The following is a 24,587-nucleotide window of genomic DNA, read 5'->3' as shown; positions in this document are numbered from 1 at the left end:
ATTTTTTTGGTATTTCATTTAATTCTTCTGCTGGCTTTTTGTCTATACCTTTTCTGCATTATTTTTTAATGTGTGACTTGGGATTACAACATGAATCCTTAACTTAATCCAGTTTGCTTAGAGTTTAGGTTGTACCGTTTCACAAAAAATGTAGGAACTTTGCAGCAGTAGAATTCCACTTACTGCTTCCTGGTCTTCATGCTATTATTGTTGTATATACCACATCTGCATATGTTTTAAACCCCGTAATACAGTGCTATGGTAATTTTTGCTTTAAGCAATCATGTCGTTCAAAGAAATTAAAAGAAGAAAAAAATATTCTTTTTAATAATTACCCATATATTTACCATTTCTGATGTTTTTAATTTCTTCTTCTACATCCTGGTTTCCATGTGATATTACTTCCCTTCAGCCTGAAGAAATTGCCTCAGGGTTTCTTATGATGCAGGCTTGCTGATGATGAATTCTCTTGGTTTTCGTTTACCTGAAAATATCTTTATTTCACCTTACTTTTTTACCTGAGTTTTTGAAGGATTTTTTGCTAGACATAGAATTCTGGGTTGACAGAGGTTTTTTGTTTGTTTCCTTTTGTCATCACTTCCTCTCATTGTCTTCTGGCCCCATTGTGTCTGATGAGAATTCAGCTGTCATTTGTATCATTTTTCTCTTGTATGTAGTGTATCTTTTTTTCTGACTGCTTTTAAGATTTTCTCTTTATCTTTGATTTTCAGCAGTTTTACTATGATGTGCCTAGTTCTGGTTTTAGTTATGGTTTTCTTTGCATTTATCCTGCTTTGAGTTTGCTCTGTTTCTTGGGTCTTTAAGGTATGTTTTTCACCAAATTTGGGGAAATGTTGGCCATAATTTAAACATTTTTTTCTACCTTTTCCTTTCTCTCCTCTTCTTCTGGAGTCTGATGACACATATGTTAGTCTGTTTGACATTGTTCCACATGTTACTGAGGCTCTATCCATCTTTTTCTTTCAATCTTTTTTTTCTTCAGATGGATAATTTCTGTTACTCTGCCATTCATGTTCACTCACTCACTTCTGCCATCTCCAATCTGCAGTTAAGTCCACCCTGTGAATATTTTATTTCATATGTGCTTTTTGGTTCTAGAATGTTCATTTTCATAGTTTCTATTTGTCTGTATTTTCCCTTCTTTGCGTTCATTTTAACTATTTTCCTTTAAATTCTTGGATGTATTTACAATAGCTGCTTTAAAGTTCTTCCCTGTTAATTCCAGCATTTGGACCTTAGATTAATATCTATTGACTTCCTTTTCTCTTGACTATGGGTCACATTTTCCTATTTCTTCTCATGTTAATTTTTTAATTGTATATTGGATATCATGAAGGACACATTGCAAAGGCTCTGGATTCTGTTATTTTTCTCTGGAGATTATTGATTTTTTGCGTTAGCAGGCTGTTAAACTTGGATAGACTCAGACTCTAGACTCTTGTCCCCTTTGCAGTGGATAGTAGCTGAAATCTCTGCTGAGGTCTTTCAAGTCTTTTGTCTGTTGCTTTTTTGCTGGCCTCGTTGGAGTCTCCTCCGTGCATGTACAGATCAAGTTAGCCAAGGATTTGGGCATATTTATGCACTGATTTTTGTGGTTCCCTCCTTTCTAGCATTCCCTCTCTTCTTTTCTTTTTTTTTTTTTTTTTAAGATTTTATTTATTTATTTTTTTCCCTCCAAAGCCCCAGTACATAGTTGTATGTCATAGCTGCACATCCTTCTAGTTGCTGTATGTGGGACGCGGCCCCAGCATGGGGGGAGAAGCAGTGCATCGGTGCGCGCCCGGGATCCGAACCCGGGCCGCCGGCAGCGGAGCACACGCACTTAACTGCTAAGCCACGGGGCCGGCCCTCCTCTCTTATTTTCTAGCCTTTGTAGCAGCCCCGAACTCTGTCTTCTGATTTCTCAAACCAGAGATAAGTCTGTAGCTTTCTGCTTGATTTCCAGCTGCGCCTGCCAACCATGCTGACTGGAGAATGCCCTCTGGCAAAAAGCCATTTACAGACAAATTTCACGTAGTGCAGTTCCCTTCTTTTCTGATTATCTATAGTTAGATGACAAACTACACCAAATGTAGTGGCATTAAGCAGAAGCAGTCATTTTTTACTATTATTATTATTATCTCTCATGGTTCTAGGGCTTCACTAGACTCGATTGGCTGGTTCTTGCTTGGGTCTCCCACTGTTGTAATCAAATGGGGGCTGAAGTCATCTTGAAATCTCCCTCTGTCTCATAGGTCTCGTGGTTGATCCTGGCTATTGCCTGGGGCTCAGGTGCACGGTGTCAGATGGAATACCTATATGTGGCCTCTGCGTGGGCTTTTTCATGATGGCTGGGTTCCAAGAGCAGGAATCCTAAGAAGGCGAACCAAGTGGAAGCTGTGTTGCTTTTTATTACCTAGCCTCGGAAGTCACATAGCGTCACTTCTGCCACATTCTGTTCATTGAGGCAGTCGCAAAAAAGAGCCCATATTCACGTGGAGGGGATTAGACTCCACTTTTTGAGGGGGGAGGAGTGTCAAAGAATTTTCAGACATGTTTTGAAACCACCAAACCTTCTTTCAAATTTTGTATTCCCTCCGATTTTTGCCTGCCTTTGGTCATTCTCTAGTGCCTTCAAATAGTTGTTTTTTATATAGAATTTATGTTATCATCTGGTAGTCCAATACAAACTACTCCATCATTACCAGAAGTGGAACTCCTTCTCCTTTTCTTTCCTCCATAGCACTCATCACACTTGACATTTAATATAATTTACTTATTTATTTGGTTTATTTTGTGTCTCCTCCCACTAAAATGCAAGCTCCATTAAGTTAGGGATTTTTGTCTCTTTGGTATCTGCTAGGCGCATTGTAGCTGCTCAACAAATATTTGTTGAATGCATGGATGAATCTTCAACTCTTCAAAACAGCCATAAGTAAACAAAAGCCTCTTAATGACAAAAGAGGAGCTACACATTAGAGAGCCTTCTTCTTTCAACACAGTTGCACTGGTAGTCTGGCGTATCTGAGGTTTACTTCTTCTTGGCTTACGGAACAGGACATAGAGATTTTGACATTTCATTCTCATCATGACTATCACGTGTGTCAATTAAGCAGACTAGATAGCTGGTTACAGATCAAATGAACTAGCATGGGAAAGTGCTTTGTGCAGTGTAAAGCACTATGAGATTATAAGGGGTATCAGATTGTTATATGTAGTTCCATCTATTAGGCTGGCTTTTTCAGATTTTATTTTCCAAGTATGTTTGTGTGTGTGTGTATGTTTAAAGGACGCATATTTTGAATTACCAAAACAATAATAGAAGTCCTAGCAGTGTGTTTATAATAAAGTCCTTACTAAGTTCTTATTAATATTTCGTCTGACTTTTTTTTTTTAGGAACTTAAGAGATTTCAGGACTTTGTGAAACACTGTCCTCCTTTTGATATTGTCATTGATGGGCTCAATGTTGCCAAAATGTTTCCTAAAGCTCGTGAATCTCAAGTTGTAAGTACAAGTTTTATTTTGCTATTCCAAATCTCTAGAAATATTTATTGTACCCATTTGTGATCTTCCTTGGGTCTCTTACCTCCCCATCTTTCCTTCCTCTAAAAATAAGCTCCTAAGGTGCCACAGTGACCAACTGCTCATCTAAGATTCACTGTTTTCATCTCGGGAAAGTAAGTGGCTCTTATAGGTGGGCAAGAATGAGAGATTAAAAAGTCCGTGTAAGAAAGGGCCAGGTCAGCCCTTTTTGTATAACCTCTGGCTGACTTTCTCTCTAGGTCTCTATTCTCTCTTTGGGGTTACTCTGTCATTTCCCTGTGGGTCACATCCCTCTATTTGAAAACTATCAACATCCACTATATCAAGAGATATTCATTGCTCACATTTGTTTTTTCCAAATATAGTATGTTCATAAACTAATTTAAAGTTATTTTTTTTGCAAGATAATCATTTGTTCTATCAATTTATAAATGCCCTAGTAGTTTCTGATAGGAATATCATGATTTTTTATAGCAGCAGTGTGCAATTATTTTAATCCCCATTTTACAAATTAGAAAATTGAGGTGAATTTTGTACAGTAAATCCTTAGAAAGCAGTCATAACATCAAAATTAGATTGTAGAGAGCTCTCCTGGGTTTCAGGCTTGTGGCTCTTATCCCTGGCAATCTATGGCCATTCATCTGTAGTTAAACTCTATTCTTTCTTAAAAATTGATGCCAACTTGGAAGGTTTTTCCTCAGAAAAACCTTTTTCCTTTGGCCATTTATACTCAGAAAAGCTTACAAGTACTAACAAAGGACAAGGTTGATTTACAGAAATTTATATATGCCTTTCCTTATGTTTGTGTCTACATTTTTATGGTCAAGTATGTACTTTTTTAATCCTTTATTTAAAAAAAAAAATCACGAAAGCAAGTTGAAAATATTTTGTCTCTTAGGTACGTGAAGGGGCCTTTGAGGCAGTAATACTGACAAAGGCAAAGCCAGAAAAGGAAGCATGACATTATTATGACTAATGCTGGGTAGAGCTCAGAATCAGAAGAGCTCGTTCTGAAAAGTTCTCCATCTAATCTGTGACGAAGAAAAAGTTCCGTATTTGTTTACCTTTTGTTTGACTTTCAGCTTCATGCAAAGCACTAAAAATTGGTTTGCCAGAAGTATACATCCCAAACTGGGCTAACTTTTTTTGGGAAAGTAACGTTGAAGATGATATAGTGGACACATCCCCCCAGTATTATGGGAGAAAAATGTGCACATTTTGAAAGATTTTAGCAGAGTTTGGCAAACCGAGAGGCAAAGAACAAAAGATCCACCAGGGAAATCATAGGCATTTGCCACTACAGTTAGCTTTTACTCTTAAAAGAATTTAATGTTAGCAACAGTTTATGTGACAAGTAATTGTTATTATCCAGCTCTTCAGAGCACTGTTATCTTGGGGCAATGCACTGGCATTAGATTTGGGAAACAGCTTGGGGACTCAGCTTAGAGACACCACCTGAGTAAGTAAGGAAAGAGAAAAAGAACTTCCTCCTGAAGTTTTTTCTCAAATCTCTGAAGCTAGAGGCTTGTGAAAAATAAATGGCATATCACATTTCCCATAGGCCGCTCTTTTTTTATTTTTTGGATAAATCTCACTCTCAGGCCCTTTTGTGGCTTAGTTCCATTCTTACACACTTACTAGGTTGTCAGAAGTAGCTTCCCAGTTTTTCTGTTACTCTTGTAAATAGCATTTTAGTTTAGAAGTTAAGAACAGGGACTCTGGAGCCAGACTCTTTGAATTCCAATCCTGGCTTTGCTACTTCATAGCTTCCATAGTTTGAGCAAGTGACTTAACCTCTCTGTGCCTTAGTTTCCCAGTCTGTAAAATGGAGATAATAATGTCTCATAAAGATGTTGTGAAGAATAATTGAGTTAATATGTGTCAGCACTTGGCACGTAGTGAGTACCTAATAGGTGTAACTGTTATTGTGATTACTGTTCAAATTTGCTTCCCAAATAGAACCATCAGTCTTGCTTTCAGCAGACCCTTATTTGGCAATTTAAGATTTTCTCCTGTCATGTCATCCGTATCAGTGGAGTTGAAAGAAAATACAAGGTTCTGCCTCAGTGTTAGACTCCATCTAGTCAGGAGCTCAAATAACACTTGATTGAGAATTGAAGCCAGTACCATCAAAAACTTAAGAAAAATTTTAAATATGTTGATTTTAAGAAATTTTGTTTTCTTCTGATTATCAAAGTAGTGCATGTTCATTGTAGAAAATTTGGAAATTACAGGAAAGAAAATTATATATAATCCTACCATTCAACAATAATCACTCAATATTTTATTTCCTTGCAGTATTTTTTGATTTTTTTACCTAGTTGAGCTCCAACTGTGTAAATAATTATATATCTACGTTTTAATTTACAGTTGTTGAAAGCTCTCAATAAAAATGAAATTATAAAAGGTGTAGAAGAAAACATATACTCTTTTAAATATTTGAGATGGAAGGACCTTCGAGGCATATGTAAAATACAGGAGCCGTAATGGTAAGAATAGAGAAATTTTCTAGGCAGTAAGAAACACTATAAACACTGTTAAAAGATAACAACAAACTGAAAAAATTGTTTACAACTCATGTAACAAAAGGCTAATTTCCTGAATATACCAAGGACTCTTATGCCTATAAGAAAAAGATGAATTATGAAGTAGAAAAGTGGATTAACCTTATTCATAATTACAGATATGCAAATTAAAATATTTATCTTCTGGATTGGCAGAGATTTTAAAGTTAGTAGTATTTAGTATTTTGAATGGTTTGGAGAGGTGGAGAGGGGGGTATCGTACAGTGTTTTTGGTGGGTGATTTGGCTATAACTTTGAACACCTAAAATGTTGAAATTCTACTTGTAGGGACTGATGTATTCACACTAGTACATAAAGTTATGTCTAAGTATTTTAGTTATACTATTGTTTATAAGCAGAAAAACTAATCAATCTAAATATCTATCAGTCAAGGACCTGATATATAGTGAAACATCCATCTAAAATGAATGAGATAGGTCTATATGTGCTAATATAGAACAACAGCCAAAATAAGTGTAAGAGGCAAGTTGAAGAACAGCATGCTTAATATGGCCCCACATATGTGTTAAAAACAAAACAAAAGATTACGCATATATAAATGTTTCTTAGATAAGTTTCTATATGCCTAAAAAATTTCTAGAAGTTACATGTATGTAAAAACTTAGCAACAGTTAACTTTAAGAATTGGGATAGAATATAAGAGAATGAAAGGATTTCAGGTTTTCATTTTTATTTTTTGAATTTTTTTTTTTTTTTTACAATGAGCATATATTACTTTAAAATAAAAAAAATACCACCAGGAAAAGAACAAAGCGAAAAGACATTCTTGATAAATATTCTACAATAACTATATAATACTCTGATCTTATAGATGTACTACAATTTTTTAATCCTTTCTCTGTTGGTGGGCTTTTTCAGTTGTTTCCATTTTTTACTATGGTAAGTAATGCTTGGAAGATCTTTGTGCATGTTTTCAGATGATTTCTTTAGAAGAGATTCCCAGAAATAGAACTCTGGAGTCAAAGGGTATGGATATTTTTAAAGGTCTCACTACATATTGCCAAATTGCTTTCCAAAATGATTGTAGCAATGTATACTCCCAACAGTGTATAAAAGTGCCCAAATAGAACACGTTTCTTTAAGGTTGCTTATTACATGATGGCTTCGACTGTTTAGTTACATTTGTGCCATGAATCTGCTAAGTGAAAAGAGCTGGACAGTTTTTCCCCCCATTTTTTAGGTCGAACATTTTTTAAATTTGTAAGTGAAGTTTAATAAAATAGCCCAGAAAGGAAATATTCTTGACTGTCTTATTTCGCCTCTTTCTGTCTCTCTTAAAACAATTGCCTGTAAGTGTACATAAAGGAAAGATTAGGAATCCTAATTCTGTGAGGCTTGAGTTTTTTCATCTTTGTGTGAAGTTTCCAGATCTTTTTCTGTAGAATAATGTACAGATCATTTATGTTCTTCCCATGAACTCTGCATAATATGTTACAAATTCTTCTTGGTCCTTTTCCATTAATGGTTACTTAGATGTCCAAAGTTGTTCTCTGTAAGCTCATGAATGAGAAAAGACCGTTTTTGTATTCATTATTTAGGGAGTAGCACCATGATCACATGTCTTGAGCTCAGAGCCTACAGCTTAGAGGTGACAGAGATTAAGAAGCTAAAAATAAGTTCTGGCCGTGAATTTATTTTATTTTCCTAATTTTCGTATGCATATTTTTTTATATATTACTTTTTTTGAAGCCAGAGTGTGTCTTATAATTGACGTCAGCAGAAACTTGCCAGCTACCATGTAGAGCTGAGACTTGGTGGTGGTCATTGTCTGGGTAGGCACAAATTGAGCTGTACACAGCGTATGTCTATTCATCCACTTGTCACCTCAGTTAAGTCAGTTGTATTGGCAGCTCCACATGCTGTTTAACCTAAATCTTAACTTTAAATATTTGTTGAAGGTTTTCTAACAAGGCAGTAAAAGGCAGTGGTAAGTAACGCATTTCTCAGACTAAAGTACAGATTTTAAAGCAAGGAGAGATTGTTGTAATTGATTTTTGCATTTTGAAAAGCTGTCACTCAGGCAGCAAACTTCTGTCTGCCGAAAGCTTCCCATCAACATTCAAGAGAAGTTGATTAATTTACAGAATGACATAGTTCACCTGAAAGAAAAAGCAATAATTGAATGCAAAATACAGGAAACACCCAGTATTCTTCAATCTGTCTTTGCTGTTGGTCCTAAAAATGATACAAAAGGAAAGCTGAAGAACATAGGTTCTAAGGAGAGTGGTACGTAACCTGTCACCACGAGGATGTACAGAGCTGCTATGGCCAAAAGTGATTCAGAAGAGCCTTAACCCAGATATGAAGGTGTAATATGGAACTGTATGGATTAATATATAATTTTGTTGGTTACTGAAAAAGAAAACTTATTTCGTTCATTTTTTGCTTAAAAGTTATTACTAAATCAGTGGTTCATCTTATAATTTCTGGTGTCTTAATACGATTACAGGATATTCTAAATGGAACTGGAGACTATAAAGTCCTTGACTAGGTTTCACTTTTGGCATAATGTAGGGTCTTGACCAAGTCATATCTCAGTTCTTTAGTATCTGCATTTGTTTTCTTTTTGTTTTATTGAGATATAATTTATAAACCATAACATTCACCCTTTTAACCTGTACAGTTCAGTGGTTTTTAGTATATTTACAAAGTTTCACAACCGTTACCACTATCTAATTCTAGAACATTTTAATTCCCCCCAAAGTAACCCCATACCCATTAGTAGTCACTCCCAATTCCTTCCTTCACTTAGTCCCTGGCAACCACTAATCTACTTTCTGTCTTTATGGATTTTCCTATTCTGGACATTTCATATTTTCACTTAGCATAATGTTTCCATAGTTTATCTGTATTATAGAATGAATCAGTGCCTTGTTACTTTTTATTGCCAAATAATATTCCATTGTATGGATATACTGAATTTTATTTATCCACTCATTAGTTCGTGGACATTTGAGTTTTTTCCACTTTTTGGCTATTAAGAATAATGCTGCTATGAACATTTCGTTTGTAAGTTTTTGTTTGGACATGTTTTCAGTTTTCTGGGGTATATACCTAGGAGTGGAATTGCCAGGTCATATGGTAACTCTTTGTTTAACCCTTTGAGGAAATTCCAAACTTCCAAAGCAGCTGCGCATTTTCCATTCCCATCAGCAGTGTATAAAAGTTCCAATTTCTCCGTATCCTCACTAACGCTTGTTCTTCTCAGTCTTATTGATTATAGCCATCCTAGTGGGTATGAAGTGGTATAGCATTGTCATTTTGATTTGCGTTTCTTTATGGTGCATGATGTTGAACATCTTTTCATGTGCTTATTGACCTTTTGTATATCTGCTTCAGAAAATGTCTATTCAAATCCTTTGCCCATTTTTTAATAGGGTTACTTGTCTTTTTATTGTTGAGTTGGAATTTTTTATGTATTCTGAATACTAGACCTTTATCAGATATATGATTTACAAATATTTTCTCCCATTTGGATTGTCTTTTCAATTTCTTGATGGTATCCTTTGAAGCACAAAAATTTTTAATTTTGATGAAGTCCAACTTATCTATCTTTTTTCTTTTGTTACCTGTCATTGTTGGTGTCATGTCTAAAGAATCATTGCCTAATCCAAGGTCATGAAGATTTATGTGTGTGTTTTCTTCTAAGTTTTATAGTTTTAGTTCTTGCACTTATAGTGTCTGCATTTTTAGGGAAACAGTTTTGGGTAGATGTCTAACCAACATAGTTTAGAGTATAGTAAGATTCAGATGGGACTAGCCTTGGCCCTTTCTAATTCTTTTATTTAACCTTCTGTAAATCTGGGCAAAATAAGACTTGCTACTGTCGCAGATCAAAATTGACCACCCTGAAATATGTCTCTTTACCTTGACTATTTTCTCTGACAGACATTTGACCTCCCCCAAACTGCCTAAAGAATTTAGCATAGAAGACCTGTTTCAGGAAGGAGCCAATACCATATGATGGCTGTAATATAATGTAAAATAGATGTTACAATAGGAAAGGCACCAACAAGCCCATCTTATCAAAAATTCTGTCTCTCCCAGGCCACATTCTCTAGGTGGCCCTGCAAAGAGTTGCCCGACAAACATTTACATTTATAAGGGAAATCTCCATTTGTAAAGGTATCTCCCTCTCTGTATTGGGAAGGGGGGGGATGGCCTTATCTGTGGAAACTCTTATCACATGGAAGGAGAGGACTTAAATCTGCATACCCTTGATTATTGCAATTTCTGGCTCCCTTCTGTCTCCCCCCACCACCATCAAGATCCTCCTTTGTCTTTAGCTGAAGATAGTATTTAAGAAGAGAATCTCTGCCATTTTTGTTGAGAAACTCAGTTTCTCTGGTTTCTCCCATGTATACATGTTGTTAAACTTGGTATTATTTTCTCCTGCTAAACCTGTCTTTTAATTATTTGGCCAGCCATAAGAACCTTAAGGAAAAGGGCAAAGGAGGATTCTCCCTCTTCCCCAACACTACCTACCTTGTAGATGTTTTTCAAGTGTACAGTGTATCCTGCTTAAAAAAATATTTATTTGGTTTCAAATTTTCAGAAGAAGAAAGGTTTTGGTTTGTATTTTTCTTTTTAGAAGAGGGAAGGGTTCTGAGTGACTAGCAGATTAATTATATAGCCTCCATTTTGAGGACAGTTAGAGCATCTTAGCATAGAATTATGATGTAGATTCAGTTACTGTTTATTCAGCACCTATTCCATGCCAAATACTTTTTTAAGAAGTGAGGCTATGGTTATAGGCCAACAATGGGAATGCTAGGAACATGATTAGGCTAATGGTTATGCTATCTAAACAAATTCTTAGTATATTGTGCATCTTGTTATCTGTTAACAATGATTCTTGTGTTTGTGTATGACTCTTTTCTTAGAAATTTACTTGGAATGTCAGAATGAAGAATGATATTTACCCAAAATACATGGGATAAGCATTTTTTTAAAAATAAGTATTGCAAAAACAGTTTTATAACATTCTCCAGAAAATCCCCCAGAAAGTGTTGTCATTTGGGAGAAACAATGACTAAATTAAAAAGTGTTAGGTATGAACCTTTGTAGAGCACTTGAGTCAGCCTTTATGTAGCACTTGATTGACACGTCTTTGTCATTCAGCACCTCCTGTAAGACATAGTGTTTTGGATTTTCTTGGATTGGATTTCTTTTCTTTTTTTTAATTTAATAAACTTCATTTTTTTAGAGCAGTTTTAAGTTCATGGATTTCTTTTTATGAATAGCAGTACTCTGAAAACATATTATTTTGACTCTAACAAGTACTTCTGGGGAAAAGCATTGAGTAGATAAGTGGAGGTAGAAATTAAATTGTATTCATTTTTTCAAGCTTAAGTGAGTGGGTAATTGGCACCACCATTCACCTAATTGCTCAAGCTAAAAACCAAGGATTCTAGCCACAATTACTCTTTTTCACTAGACCCACATCAAGTTGACTGACAAGTATTATAGGTCATAATCCCCAAATATATCCTGTAATCTAATTGCTACTTCTTTCCATATCCATTAACATTGTCTCTCACTTAAACTCCTAAGTAGTCTCCTTGCTTTTTCCCCCTTGCCTCAATGACTTTTCCATTATACTTAGAATAAAATCCAAGTTCCTTATCATGGAATATAGAACCTTTCAACGTCTGATCTTTACCTCTCTTTTCAGCCTCATCTCTGTTTTTTTAGCTTTGTCTTTCACTGATTTATAGACACACTAGAATGTTTCCTCTTCCTCAGACATACTGAACTTGTTCCTGCTTCAAGATCTATGTACTTGCTATTTTTTCAGCCTTTAATGTGCCATCTTCAAATGGCTGGATCATTATCAGCACCTCAGAGGTCTTCCCTGATTCTTCTCAAGTAACCCCATTCTGCTCACCCACCCTCTGCCTGTATTTTCGGTTACATCAACCTTAGTTGTTTCTGTGGTGGATTAAAAATGGCTGCAGATTCTTCGCAGTTACTCTCATCAGGAGATGGAGTCTATTTCCCCATCTCTTGAATCTGGTCTCGCATTATGACTTGCTTTGAACAGTAGAATGTGGCAGATGTGACATTGTGGGACTTTCAAGCAACGACTGAAGAGGCTATACAGCTTATACTATCACTGTTTAGGAACTACCACCTTGTGAATAAGCTCACGTTAGTCTCTTTAGGATGAGATCACATAGCGAGAGAGAGAGAGAGAGAGAGTGAGTGTGAGTAAGCGCACAGGCATCCCAACTAAGGCTCCATACTTGTGAATAAGGTCATCTGGGACCAGACAGCCTTTAGGCAGCCTGCCAACTAATTATGAACACATGAATGAGGCTAGCCAATTCTGTGTGGAACAGAATAACTGTCCAGTTGAGCCCAACCCAAATTGCCAACCCACTGTGTTGTGATAAAATAGTGCTTATTTTAACCCAAGTCTTGGAGTGGTTTATTACACAACAATAGATAACTGATTTAATTCCTACACAGCACTTAGTATCTACAGTTGCCTATGTATTTCTGTGTTTACTTGTCAGTCTCCTCCATTAGAATGTAAATGCCCTGAGATTGAAGACCGTATGTGTCTTGCTCACTGTTAGATCCTCAGGACTGAGAAAAGAGCCTTGAACATGATAAATACTCCGGAGATACCTAGTGCCTGAATGACAGAATGAACAAATGGGTGTACATTCAATTATATAACATGTTAGAGATAACAGCTGCTTGTCAGGCTTAGCTTTGAAAGACTTCTTGTGTTTTACTCTTGGCAAGTTACTTCCCTTGCTAGCTATGTGACCTAGGCTAAGTCACCTAACCTCTTGATGACTTATGTGAAGATTAAATGAGATACTCCTTGAAAAGCACTTATTGCAGTGCCTGGCATGCAGTCCAATAAATTTAAAAGGAAAAACAAAAACAACCTTGTGTGTGCATTTAGTTGCCCATGGTCTTAACTTTGAAGAAACAAAAGCATGGTAGTTTTTAAAGATGTGTTTAGTCTCCTGATTTAAATAACTGACAATCACTGTTAATTTTTTCAGTTTTGGGTCTTGATTCTTTTTGAACTGATGCTTAGAATATAACTTTGAGTCTCTAAATTAATCGCCAACTTCTCTGTAAAGTAACTGAATAAGAAATATATCAGCAGTATAGAGAAAATAAAAGACTGATTGTTTTAGTCAAGATAGGCTAGGTTATGCTGCAGTGATAAACCCAAAATTTCAATGGCTTAAAACCACAAATTATTTCTTGTTCATGCTACATGTCCATTGTAGGTCATCTGTGTCATCATCATCCTCATTCCAGGACTCAGAACAACTTTCTGAAATACTGCCAGTCACTGTGACAGAGGGAGAAGAGAAAGTGGTGAAGCACTCACTGGCTTGTAAAGCTTCTGCTCAGATGTGATACCCGTCACTTCTGCTCACATTTTATTAGCTAATACAAGTTACATAGCTACAGCTGAGTTCAGCAGGACAGAAAGGCAATCCTACCATGTGCAAGAGAATTAGTATTTTTGAATAGCTCTAATGACTGGGATTGGTCTTGCTTGTTACAATGGTCAAGTCTAGCCCAGGAGCTAGAAATGAGTTTCATCATGGCGATGCAAACTGTCTTTGCCTGGATTCTTTTTTTCAATATCACTTTCCTTCACTATAGTTTTATGTAGAAAGAGCTGTTGTTTTTGTTGATCATTTTTCCTAGAATGATCAGGTAGGAATTCTAAAGTCTCCATGACTCATACTTTACACATACTTTCACAACTTTCATTTTAAGATGGGTTTTTCTTTTGAGCCACCAAGTCATCATTAATAATTGTTGATGTGAGATCGCCTTGAGGGGACAGGGACAACATACTAACTTTTCACCTAGAAAACAAAAGGGTATAAAGTGGAAAGCTTCTTATCCTGCATTTTCTCTCTTGTTACCTCCCTTCCCTCCCCCTTCGAACACACCCACCCATGATTCAGTCCTAATGTTTTTGTTCCTTGCCCCTTTTGCAGCTTGCGTTTTGGATTTTCAGTTGTTCATAAGCTCCTCTAGTAGAGGGTGTATAGGGGGAAAAGTACATCATTTCAGTTAATCTTGCTAGCTATTCAAAACTCTGCTCTCTGTAGATAACGGAGAATTGGTTAAAATGGCTTCAACAGAATGACAATTTATGATGTAATTTAAAAAATTATGGCCAGACGTCAGCACTGAATGCTTTCACTCTTACAGCATGCTTGCGGCGTTGAATAGAAAATAGTTTGGCAGAAACACTGCAGAATTTGTTTTGATTACCATCTTAGTTGGGTTTACTACAGTGAGAGAAAAATGGCGGTAAGGGTGTTAGCCATTAAAGATCATGTGGCAGTAGCATTTACTTGGCAGTGAGTTCTCATTTTTTTCTGCCACCCAAGTTATTTTATTTCTTTCTGTTGATTTACATAACCTCTTGTAAATGTTTCAATACCATAAAGAACCTAAGATAGAATAAACTATGCTCAGTGTTTTTGTGTGTATATAATCCTGGACATATTTTTTTGCCTAAATTGTAGAAATTTTGTGGAGTTGGACACCAACTATGCTTGAAATTATGTTTCAATAATGTTAAAGTAGCAAGGTTAAAAGTGTAATGTAAAAGCAATGTTAAAGTGTAAATACCTCATTGTGTTTGCAATGGCAGATGTTAGATTAAGTATTGAAGTGGAATTTTTATTATACCTCCTTAACTTTTAAACACTCTTCTCCATATAGTTGTTCCTCCTGCTTGAAGACTAGCTCTTAAGGGCTGGCTTTAGAGGTAGAAGGCCTTGTTCCTTGGGTCTTTAAACTTGAGTGTCATGCTGCTGCTACTGCCGTCAAAGAACATACTGCCCCCATGTCTGCTCTGAGCAAGTGTTTGAGTAATTTTTTGCTAAATTGAAATCTAGAATCGAAAACTTGTCATTTTTCCCAGTTTACTTTCATAAGTTTTGTTGATTACTAATGATTGGAAATGATAAGTGATTGGAGATTACTTCTAAACATTTTCTTAATTTTAGTCAACTAGTTACCAATAGTTTCTTTCCAATGGAATTTAAAAAGTGGTTGGTTCTTTTAGTGTTTTTAAGGCTAGGAGTTACAGGAACAATTATTAATCCAGTTATTTCTGAGTTAAACTCCAATCCAGGAAGGGCCTTCACTTTTTACTTTATACAATTATATATTTTTACAAGTACTTTTTACATTTCTTTTTAAAAGCTCACATATTTTTAAAGATCAGAAACTTTAAAATAAAATTTTAAATTATAAACTTATCCACTGATGTTTCTGCTATATTGTAGAATACTGATTCTCAAACCTTAGTGCATCAGAATCACCTGGAGGGTTTGCTAAAACAGGATTGCTGGCCCTATACCCAGAGTTCCTCACTGAGAAAGTGTGGGGTGGGGCTGAGAGTTTACATTTCTAAAAAGTTCCTAGGTAATGCTGATGCTGCTGGTTTGGGGCACATTTTAAGAACAACTATTACATAAAAACAGTTTGTTAGAAGTACACTCATACTGCTTTACAAAAACAAGCAATTATAAAAGTCAAATACTCAAAATCATTAGAAGTCTTAATGAGTCTTAGATTGGAAATCTACTTTTTTAACTAAATATATGAAACTCATTTTAAGGTACTGAAACTTGGTCCTAAGAATAATATACTTCTTCCACTTTCAAAATAGAAGTTTGTCATGTTTCCATAACCAACAGTTATGTTTTCAAGTAGTTATATTAGCATTATGATGATGTATGTTACCTAGAGTATGATTTTTTAAAAAATATGTTAAGTAGCCCAAGGAGAAGGTGCTAATTGGGGAAAATTATAATTCCATAATTATGTGGAATATCAAACCAATGGAATTGCATGTTTTTCTCGAGGGCATCTGAAATAATCACCCAAATAAGTTACTGTTAGTAAGTATTCATAAACCTAAGATTAAAAAAAAAAGAAGCAGTAGAAAGCATAAACTTGGACTGTGACTCTTAAGGCAGCTAATCTGGTAGCAGCATTTAAGTCCTAGTTCAATAGGGTTTAAGAAGGGCTCTAATCTATAAACTTATTACATGCGGGAAACAAGTAGATCTAACCTTGACTCCTTATTTTTAAAATAGTTACATCTGGCTAGTCAAGGGTGATCTAAGTAACTTGGGGAAATAAATAGGCATTAATAGATGCCAATCCAGAATTCACTGAAGAACACAAAAAATGGTTCTTGGTTTTTTTCATACTATTCATCTCTCACGACCTCATAACTCAGGGCAGTCACATTGCCCTAGGTCAAATAAGGCCGGTCTGACTAGGTACTTCCTTCCGTCCGTGCGCCGTTCCACCCACTCCACCTGCTTGACACATGCAAGAGTTCTGTTTTGTCATGTGACTGCTGAAATAGTCTACACCACTCAGAATTATTCTTCCTTGTACCATCTGCTAATGAAGTGAATGATCAACTGTCAGATAGGTGGGTTTTAAGTGAAGTCATGAAGGAAATAAGTAGCAAGATGAATGAAGCCAGGCAAAGTTTCTATAATGAATTTGGCCTCATATCCCTTTTTTCCAAATATTCAAAAAAGGTATACTTTACATGGTGTTTGAAACAAAATTTCCCCAACTGCGTTAGTCAAGTGCTCGGGTATCTTAGAACAGCGCTGTTAGGAACACAGTGTTGCCAAGCTCCCATATCTGATTTCTCTCTGGCAAAATCATAATGGCAAGTTGATTCTCCTCTTGATGTGTCACAGATAATGTTTGTGTGATAACTATTTGGGGTGTGGTGAGATTGTCTTTATGAATCATTGTTGTGTGTACCTTGCTTCTATGACAGAATTTTAAAACACACTTCTCAGGAATGTGGTAGGTAGAGGCTTCCTATAAAAATAAAATATTCACTTTAACCAAAAAAATTTAAAATATTTATTAAATCTGTAAGATAAGCAGCAATTCCAGAGTGAGTAGTAAATTTACTTAACACATTTTTTTTTTTTTTTTTGTGAGGAGGACCAGCCCTGAGCTAACATCCAATGCCAATCCTCCTCTTTTTTGCTGAGGAAGACTGGCCCTGGGCTAACATCCATGCCCATCTTCCTCTACTTTTTATATGGGACGCCACCACAGCATGGCTTAACAAGCGGTGCGTCGGTGCGCACCCGGGATCCGAACCGGCAAACCCCGGGCCGCTGCAGCGGAACGTGCGCACTTAACCGCTTGCGCCACCGGGCTGGCCCCTTAACACATTTTTTAATCTATATAAATTATTCTTACCTAGTTATTATTTCAGTGGTAACACTTTATTAATCATTAATTTTGTGTTAATGTATTTATTTCAAGATAACTATTTTTTTCCTTTTAAAATAGTTTCTATTTCAGACTTTTCACTGTTGTAAAGGCTGATTTTTCTCCCAAATACAGTTAAGATCAATTAATTCAGATCTTAGGTTTTATTGCAGTGTTTCATTTAGACATGGGTTTTTCTAAATAGTGTTAGGAGGATATATAGTTCCTTCAAGTATTCATCCCCCCCAATGGATATTATTTATTTATAGATTATTTCTGCCCCACTTTGTTCTATAAGAGATATAAGATGGTTATAATAATGTACACAACGCAGAAAATAAAATAAACTTAAAATAAGTTAAAATAAAATAAAGTTTTAAAATAAGAAAAGAACACAAAGGGAAAATAAGCTTAGGAAAAATAAGAGGTTTGAGGTTGCTACAAAAATGCATACCATGGGGCCGGCCCCATGGCTTAGCGGTTAAGTGCGCGCACTCCACTACTGGCGGCCTGGGTTCGTATCCCGGGCGCGCACCGACGCACTGCTTGTCCGGCCATGCTGAGGTCGCGTCCCACGTACAGCAACTAGAAGGATGTGCAGCCATGACATACAACTATCTACTGGGGCTTTGGGGGGAAAAAAAGGAGGAGGATTGGCAATAGATGTTAGCTCAGAGCCAGTCTTCCTCAGCAAAAAAAGAGGAGGATTAGCACGGATGTTAGCTCAGGGCTGATCTTCCTCAAAAAAAAAAAAAAATGCATACCATGAAGTGCTCTATTAATTTGGCTGCCGACAAACTTGAGGATGAAAATATGATTGCCGAAGAGCAGGGGTTCATCTTTTTGTCTGCCTGCGCATCATTCATAAGCATCCTACACTCCTATTATAAACTTCTCTCCTTACCTAAAGAGATTCTCAGAGGAGCTGGGATGGAGGTGGGGAGAGTGGAGCAATATCGGCAAGTGGGGAAGTTGGAAAACATCCAGTTCTGGTGTACCTTCCAAGGAAGTTATTGCCCCTGTAAGATTCATTGATTTGGAGTATTCGCATAATTCATAAGATCAAATGGAAACAGATTTTTCAGGGAAAGTACCATTACTCATAATATTTAAACCAAAGAGATTTCTCTTGTGGGCCCTCGTGGTGCAGGGCCATCTGGGCACTCTGAGTGCTATTCACAACATCCTTCTTATGACCAGGCAAGTGGATTTTGTAAGCATCAGCAGTAAAGGAGTCAGAAGAACAGTGTATGAGCTGGAGAGAGGCCTCTCATGGTACTGAACAGGCTTCAACTCAGTATCACTAATGCTATCTCAACTTGGTCAGAAGGCCTGGTAGCAGGACTCATGCTTCTTGACCTCTTTGGAAAATGGGTAAGCTGATTTTTCACTTCAGATCCGCAGTAATCCACAACAGTACTAGACCTTGTTTTAAAAATTTATAATTTCACTGCAGTTCTTAAAAATCTGGTCAGAAAGCATATATCCCTAATATACCTCCTATGTAGTAGGCACTCTAAGATTTGAAGGTAGGTTAGAGTATCAGATTTGCCTTTGGTGTTTAAGTAATTATAGCAAGTACCCTTTCTTTAATGTGAAAAAAGAAGCTTGCAAACTTAACCTGACATCATTTAGTTTAATCAGCAGAGCTTTTTCTCAGTCTTGTCTAAACCATAAATGCCTAGAAATTACTTGTATATATAAAGTTATAGACTTAATCTAAATTGAAGCTTTCCAATTATAATATATCTCCCTCTCCAGAAAAAGATCTCCACATGTTATGGTATGAATGGCAAGAAAACCTCTTGAAAAATTTCTTATCTGTTTAGGAAAGAGATAATAGATAGGCCATCTTACTGGGTTTAAGTTTGGAACATAAATGAAAACCGCAGTTGCTCTTCAAATGGACCAAAATAACCCTGCAAAATATACGTAAAGTGTTTTATCAATATCAGTCTTTCACCAAAATAAGAACTTGAAAGTGAAAATCACAAAGCCACATAGTTCCATGGTTGTGAAAACATTTAAGTATACCAAATTCTTAATTACTTTCCAATATTTTGTTTTATCAATTCCATTTCAATGTCCATTACCTGGTTATCACTCTGACATGTCATCAGAGGGAAAAAATGACATATGGACATCATAACATTTGGTTCCTTACTCTTAGATTTCTAATTAAGTCCTAGCTTAAGTGAGTCACTTTGTGAAGGATGCCAGGCTGTGGGCATTAGCCAGATCCTCCTCAACCCCTACACACACACACACACACACACACACACTCGCACACACACTTGCACACTCACATACTCACTCAACCCCTACACACACACACACACATACTCTCACACACTCACGCACTCACTCAGTCTCATACTGTAGTGTCTTTTTTTTTTTTTTTTTTTTTTGAGGAAGATCAGCCCTGAGCTAACATCCATGCTAATTCTCCTCTTTTTGCTGAGGAAGACCAGCTCTGAGCTAACATCTATTGCCAATCCTCCTCCTTTTTTTTTTCCCCAAAGCCCCAGTAGATAGTTGTATGTCATAGTTGCACATCCTTCTAGTTACTGTATGTGGGACGTGGCCTCAGCATGGCCAGAGAAGCAGTGTGTCGGTGCACGCCCGGGATCTGAACCTGGGCCACCAGTAGCCGAGCGCGCACACTTAACCACTAAGTCATGGGGCCGGCCCTGTAGTGTCTTTAATCACAGGTTCTGTTCATGGTTTTAACCTGGTCATGGTTTAACATTGACTGTGGAGGTGAGAACCACGGGAGGGGGCAGCTAACATATTTTGAATTCTTTCTATGTGCTAAGAATTTTATTTGCATTATTTCACGTAATCTGCACAACTCCATAAGATAGGTACTATGATTATTTCCATTTTACAGTGAGGAAACTAAGGGCAAGAGAGATTGTTAGTTTGTCACATTGCTAATTAGTTGTGGGGTTAGTATTCATACTAGGCAGTCTGTTCCACAGCCTGCACTTATTCTGACTCTACTGTACTGCCATCCTGACTTGAGATCCAGCTTGGATCTCAAGCTACTAGATAATTCTGTTTAATGTATATTTTGAAAATGAAGAAATCGGTTACATAGCCTATTGGGAAGCTTAAGCTTATTGGGTGATAGAAAGTAAGAGTAGGTTATAGAAAATAGAAAAAATAAAGATTGGCTGTTTATTCATTCAACTCAGAAATATAGCACTGTCTTATATCTTATTTAAATAATGTACTTTTTGTTGGTATTACATTATTTTTATAGATAATATTTTATAGATATTAAATATATAAATAATAATATAACTATAAATATAAATATATTAAAAATAATATTATTCATATATCTATAAATAATAGATAATATTTTATAGAAAGAATTGACATTTTATGATATTTATTCTCTCTACCCAAGAAAATTATGTACTTTTCCTTTTTTGGATTTTTTAGTTTTTTTAAATAAAGTTTTATTTTAGAGTAGTTTTAGATTTACAGAATAGTTGCAAAGATAGTACAGAGAGTTCCTGCATACCCCATATCTCATTTTTCTGTCACTAACATCTTCCATTAGTATGGTACATTTGTCACAATTAATGAACCAATATGGATACATTATTATTCCCCAAAGTCCATAATTTATTCAGATTTCCTTAGTTTTTACCTACTGTCCTTTTTCTGTCCTGGGATTCCATCCAGGACACCACATTGCTTTTAGTCATCATGTCTCATTAGACTCCTCTTGGCTGTGACAGTTTCTCAGACCTTCTTTGACTTTGATGACCTTGACAGTTTTAAGGTACACTGGTCAGGTATTATGTAGGATGTCCCTCAGTTGGGATTTGTGTGATGTTTTTCTCATGATTAGACTGAGGTGTTGGCTTTTTGGGAGGAAGACCACAGAAGTAAAGTGCTGTTCCCATCACATCATATTAAAAGTACATCCTATCAACATGACTTATCACTGTTGATGTTAACTTTGATTACCTGGCTAAAGAAGCCTTTGTGAAGTTTCTCCACTGTGAAGTTATTCATTTTTCCCCCTTTCATACTGTGATCTTTGGAAGGAAGTCACTGTGTGCAGCCCACACTTAAAGAGGGGGAGTTGTGCTCCACCTCCTTGGGGGCAGAGTATTTACATAAATTATTTGGAACTCTTCTGCACGGGAAATTTGTCTATTCTCCCCCATATTTTTATTTATTTAATCCCTTATTTATAGCAGTATGGACTCATGGATATTTATTTTATACTTAAAGGGGTTATAATCTAATATTACTTTATTTTGATGCTGAAATTATTCTAGCTTTGGCCATTGCAAGCTTTTTGTTGGCTCCTGTGTCCCTGTGACATACCCCATCATTGTGGGGGTTTTCGAGTACTTCTTTACTTTCTGGCACTACAAAATGCCTCACTTGTCCAACATTCTTTTTTAAAAGCTACAAAACATAGATAATTAGGTAGGCTGCTTCAGTCTTCTTTGAAGGGAAAAATGCTATTGCCTTTTTGGATTATTAAGGACAATAAAAAGGAAAGGTTAGTATTTTTTCTACTTTTACTCCATTTTTCAAAATCAGTAATATTTGTTTCTGCCACTTAGTGTAACAATTTTGCCCAGTCACCTTTGATTTTTTTTTTTTTCTTTTTTTAGAAGCTAACTTGTTTGTGGTTGCCTGTTTTGGAGGATCAGCATGTATTTTGGATTTTCTTTTTCCTTTTCTGTTTCCTTTGCAGTGGAGTAGGAAGGGTAGAGGTAAAAGGAGAAATTGAAATAATTAGTATAAACTTGTTCAGAGCAGCTCCCCTATTACTGTCTCAAGTAGTCAAAAAGTGGTTGTTACCCAACTGATAACAAAAGCTACCTCCAAAGAGAAGAGTTATATAGAACACTGGTTTTCTATATTATGTATTTGTGTAGTGTTAGAATTGTTTTAGTAATGAGCTTATATTTCTTTTATAATCTGGAAAATAATACAGGTTTATTTTTAGAGTCAATGGAAATGCAAAGAAAAGAACTTACCCTTTCTGTGGTTTGAAATGCTTTAGAACTTGAGAACTTTTTTCCACACTTGATGCACTCAAAACTTTTGGTTATTTTGCATTAATTTTTTCTAGCTGTACCTGTGTTTTTCAGTAGTTTAGCTATACTAGTGGAATTGCCACATCTACCCAATTATTTTATGTAATTGCAGTGATCACTTTAGCATTTGAAGATTACTTGGGATTCCCTGACAATTGCTTCAAGTGTGTAAGACTTCTCTTTAACAAGGTTATAAATACATTGTAGGTAGAGACCACTTTTGTGTATTTCTCATAAAAAGACATACAGTTGTTTTGGTGTGTTGCTGTAGAAGGAATCAGTAGGAATCTTTCCCACTGTTTCTTTGTTCTGCTCCTTTTTCCATGCCGTCCTGAGACTTGATTGCTTTTTTTCCTTATATCCATTGGGTTTTCTGTTCTCTACCCACTGAGCCCAACACCCTGAGATTACTTATCTTTGTGTCCTTTCTCTCTCCTTTAACCCACTAAGTTGGACCTGCAACCCAAGGAAACCCCTCTCCAGATTTTCCCTGGTAGGTAGCATGGTCTCAAATGAGAGTGCCACTGTGGCCACTAACCTGTGTGTCCTCTAGCTCCAGTGGGAACAGCTCCGCTCTCTTTATTGCCCCACCGCCACTTCCCTCCACCCCCACCCAAAGAACCCCTAAAAGTTTAAGCTCCCAATCTTGCTATCCCGTTTAGAAATTAAGGATATTCTAAGATGTAATAGCAGAAGGAATAAATAAAACACTGATAGAGCTTTATTTACATTTCTTTGTGCTACTTTAGAAACCATAAAATATGTCCTTTTGTCCTCTCCATGTGTTCTTATTTTTTAGTACAACACACACAAAACAACCAAACATTGGTTTTATATAACTCAAAACCAAAAAGGTTTGGTTTTACTATAACATTGTGTTTGATGGGTTTAAATACAGCATAGTCACTTTCTAATAAAATCGATATCTTCTATAAATCAACAAAGATAAGTTTAATTATCTGTGCCCAAATTCAGTTCAACAAATATTAAATGAGTATTATGTGGTTCTGGAAATGGCCATATGGCCTTTGCCCTCAAGAAACTTACAACCTAGAAGAAGTGATAAGACATAAAAATAAGGGAGGAAACATACTAATACCATAAATGAGGTGCAGATAAGGAGATTAGGGAAAGGCTTTATGAACAAGGTGACATTTGAGATGAATTTCATCAAGCAGAGTTAGTGGGGAGGCTATTCTAAGCAGAGGTAATGATTTGAGCCATGAATGTTTGGAGACAGAACATAAAGGCAAATTTGAAGAACAGTGAGTAGACCACTAGTAGCTGGAGCATCGCTTACTTGTTTGGTAGTAGTGGGAGATGAGGTTGAAAGGGTTGGTTGTGGCCATGTTTTAGAGTACCTTAAATCTGTGTTGGAGGGTTAGAATTTTCTTTCAGTCGTTTGGCAGCTAGGTTGAGGATACAATGGTAAATAAAAATAGACATGATCATTGCCCCCATGGAGCTTATAGCCTGACATTAATATAATAATCATAGAAATACATATAAAATTGCAATTATATAAAATTAATTATAAGTGGTAACAAGCAGCAAACAAAAAAAGGTTCATGGTGCTATGAAGGCATTTAAGAAAAACAAGCTTGAGCTAGACAAGGAGATCAGGGAAGGTTTCCTTGAAGAAATGGCAAGTAGGTTGAGATCAGAGGGATGAGTAGGAATTAACTAAGTAAAGAAGGATAGAAAGAGTGTTTTAGGTAGAGAGAGTAGCATGTGTAGAGACCCTTGGGAGCGGGGGGAGAAACATGACAAGTATGAGGAACTGAAAGAAGGCCAGGGCAGTAGGAGCAGAAAGGGACCAGACCTTGTAGACTTCAAGGACTTGTGTCTTTATCCTAAGAGTGATAGGAAGCAGGGAATTGACATAATCAGATTTTCATTTTGAAAGTATAATTCTGGTTATAGTGTAAAAGTGGATCAGTGATTTCCAGTCAGAATGGTTCCATAAATTCATACTTTGATATACCACCTCTGCACCAAACATGTATCAATGATAGATGCAATATAGAAACAGAAAACCAAAAAGATATTGCCAAGCTCAAAAACAAATCAAAACATTAGAAACATAAAATCTTGAGTGGGGGCTGAAACCACAAGCCT

The 24,587-nt window shown here is 36.3% G+C and overlaps 1 protein-coding gene across 2 annotated transcripts in view; it reads left to right on the top strand.

Moving 5' to 3' along the window:
* PRORP (protein only RNase P catalytic subunit) overlaps positions 1 to 24,587 on the top strand; it is a 130,121-nt gene that overhangs the window by 47,280 nt on the left and 58,254 nt on the right. For both annotated transcript variants that reach the window (XM_087422605.1, XM_004436407.3), the window contains exon 5: positions 3,398 to 3,505. In XM_087422605.1, coding sequence (XP_087278731.1) covers positions 3,398 to 3,505 — 108 coding nt within the window. The remainder of the gene's footprint in view (positions 1 to 3,397; positions 3,506 to 24,587) is intronic.

Source organism: Ceratotherium simum, chromosome 3 (assembly GCF_057802395.1).
Source record: "Ceratotherium simum simum isolate JZ-2026a chromosome 3, ASM5780239v1, whole genome shotgun sequence".
NCBI lineage: Eukaryota > Metazoa > Chordata > Mammalia > Perissodactyla > Rhinocerotidae > Ceratotherium > Ceratotherium simum.
This window is presented reverse-complemented; position numbering and strand designations above follow the sequence as displayed.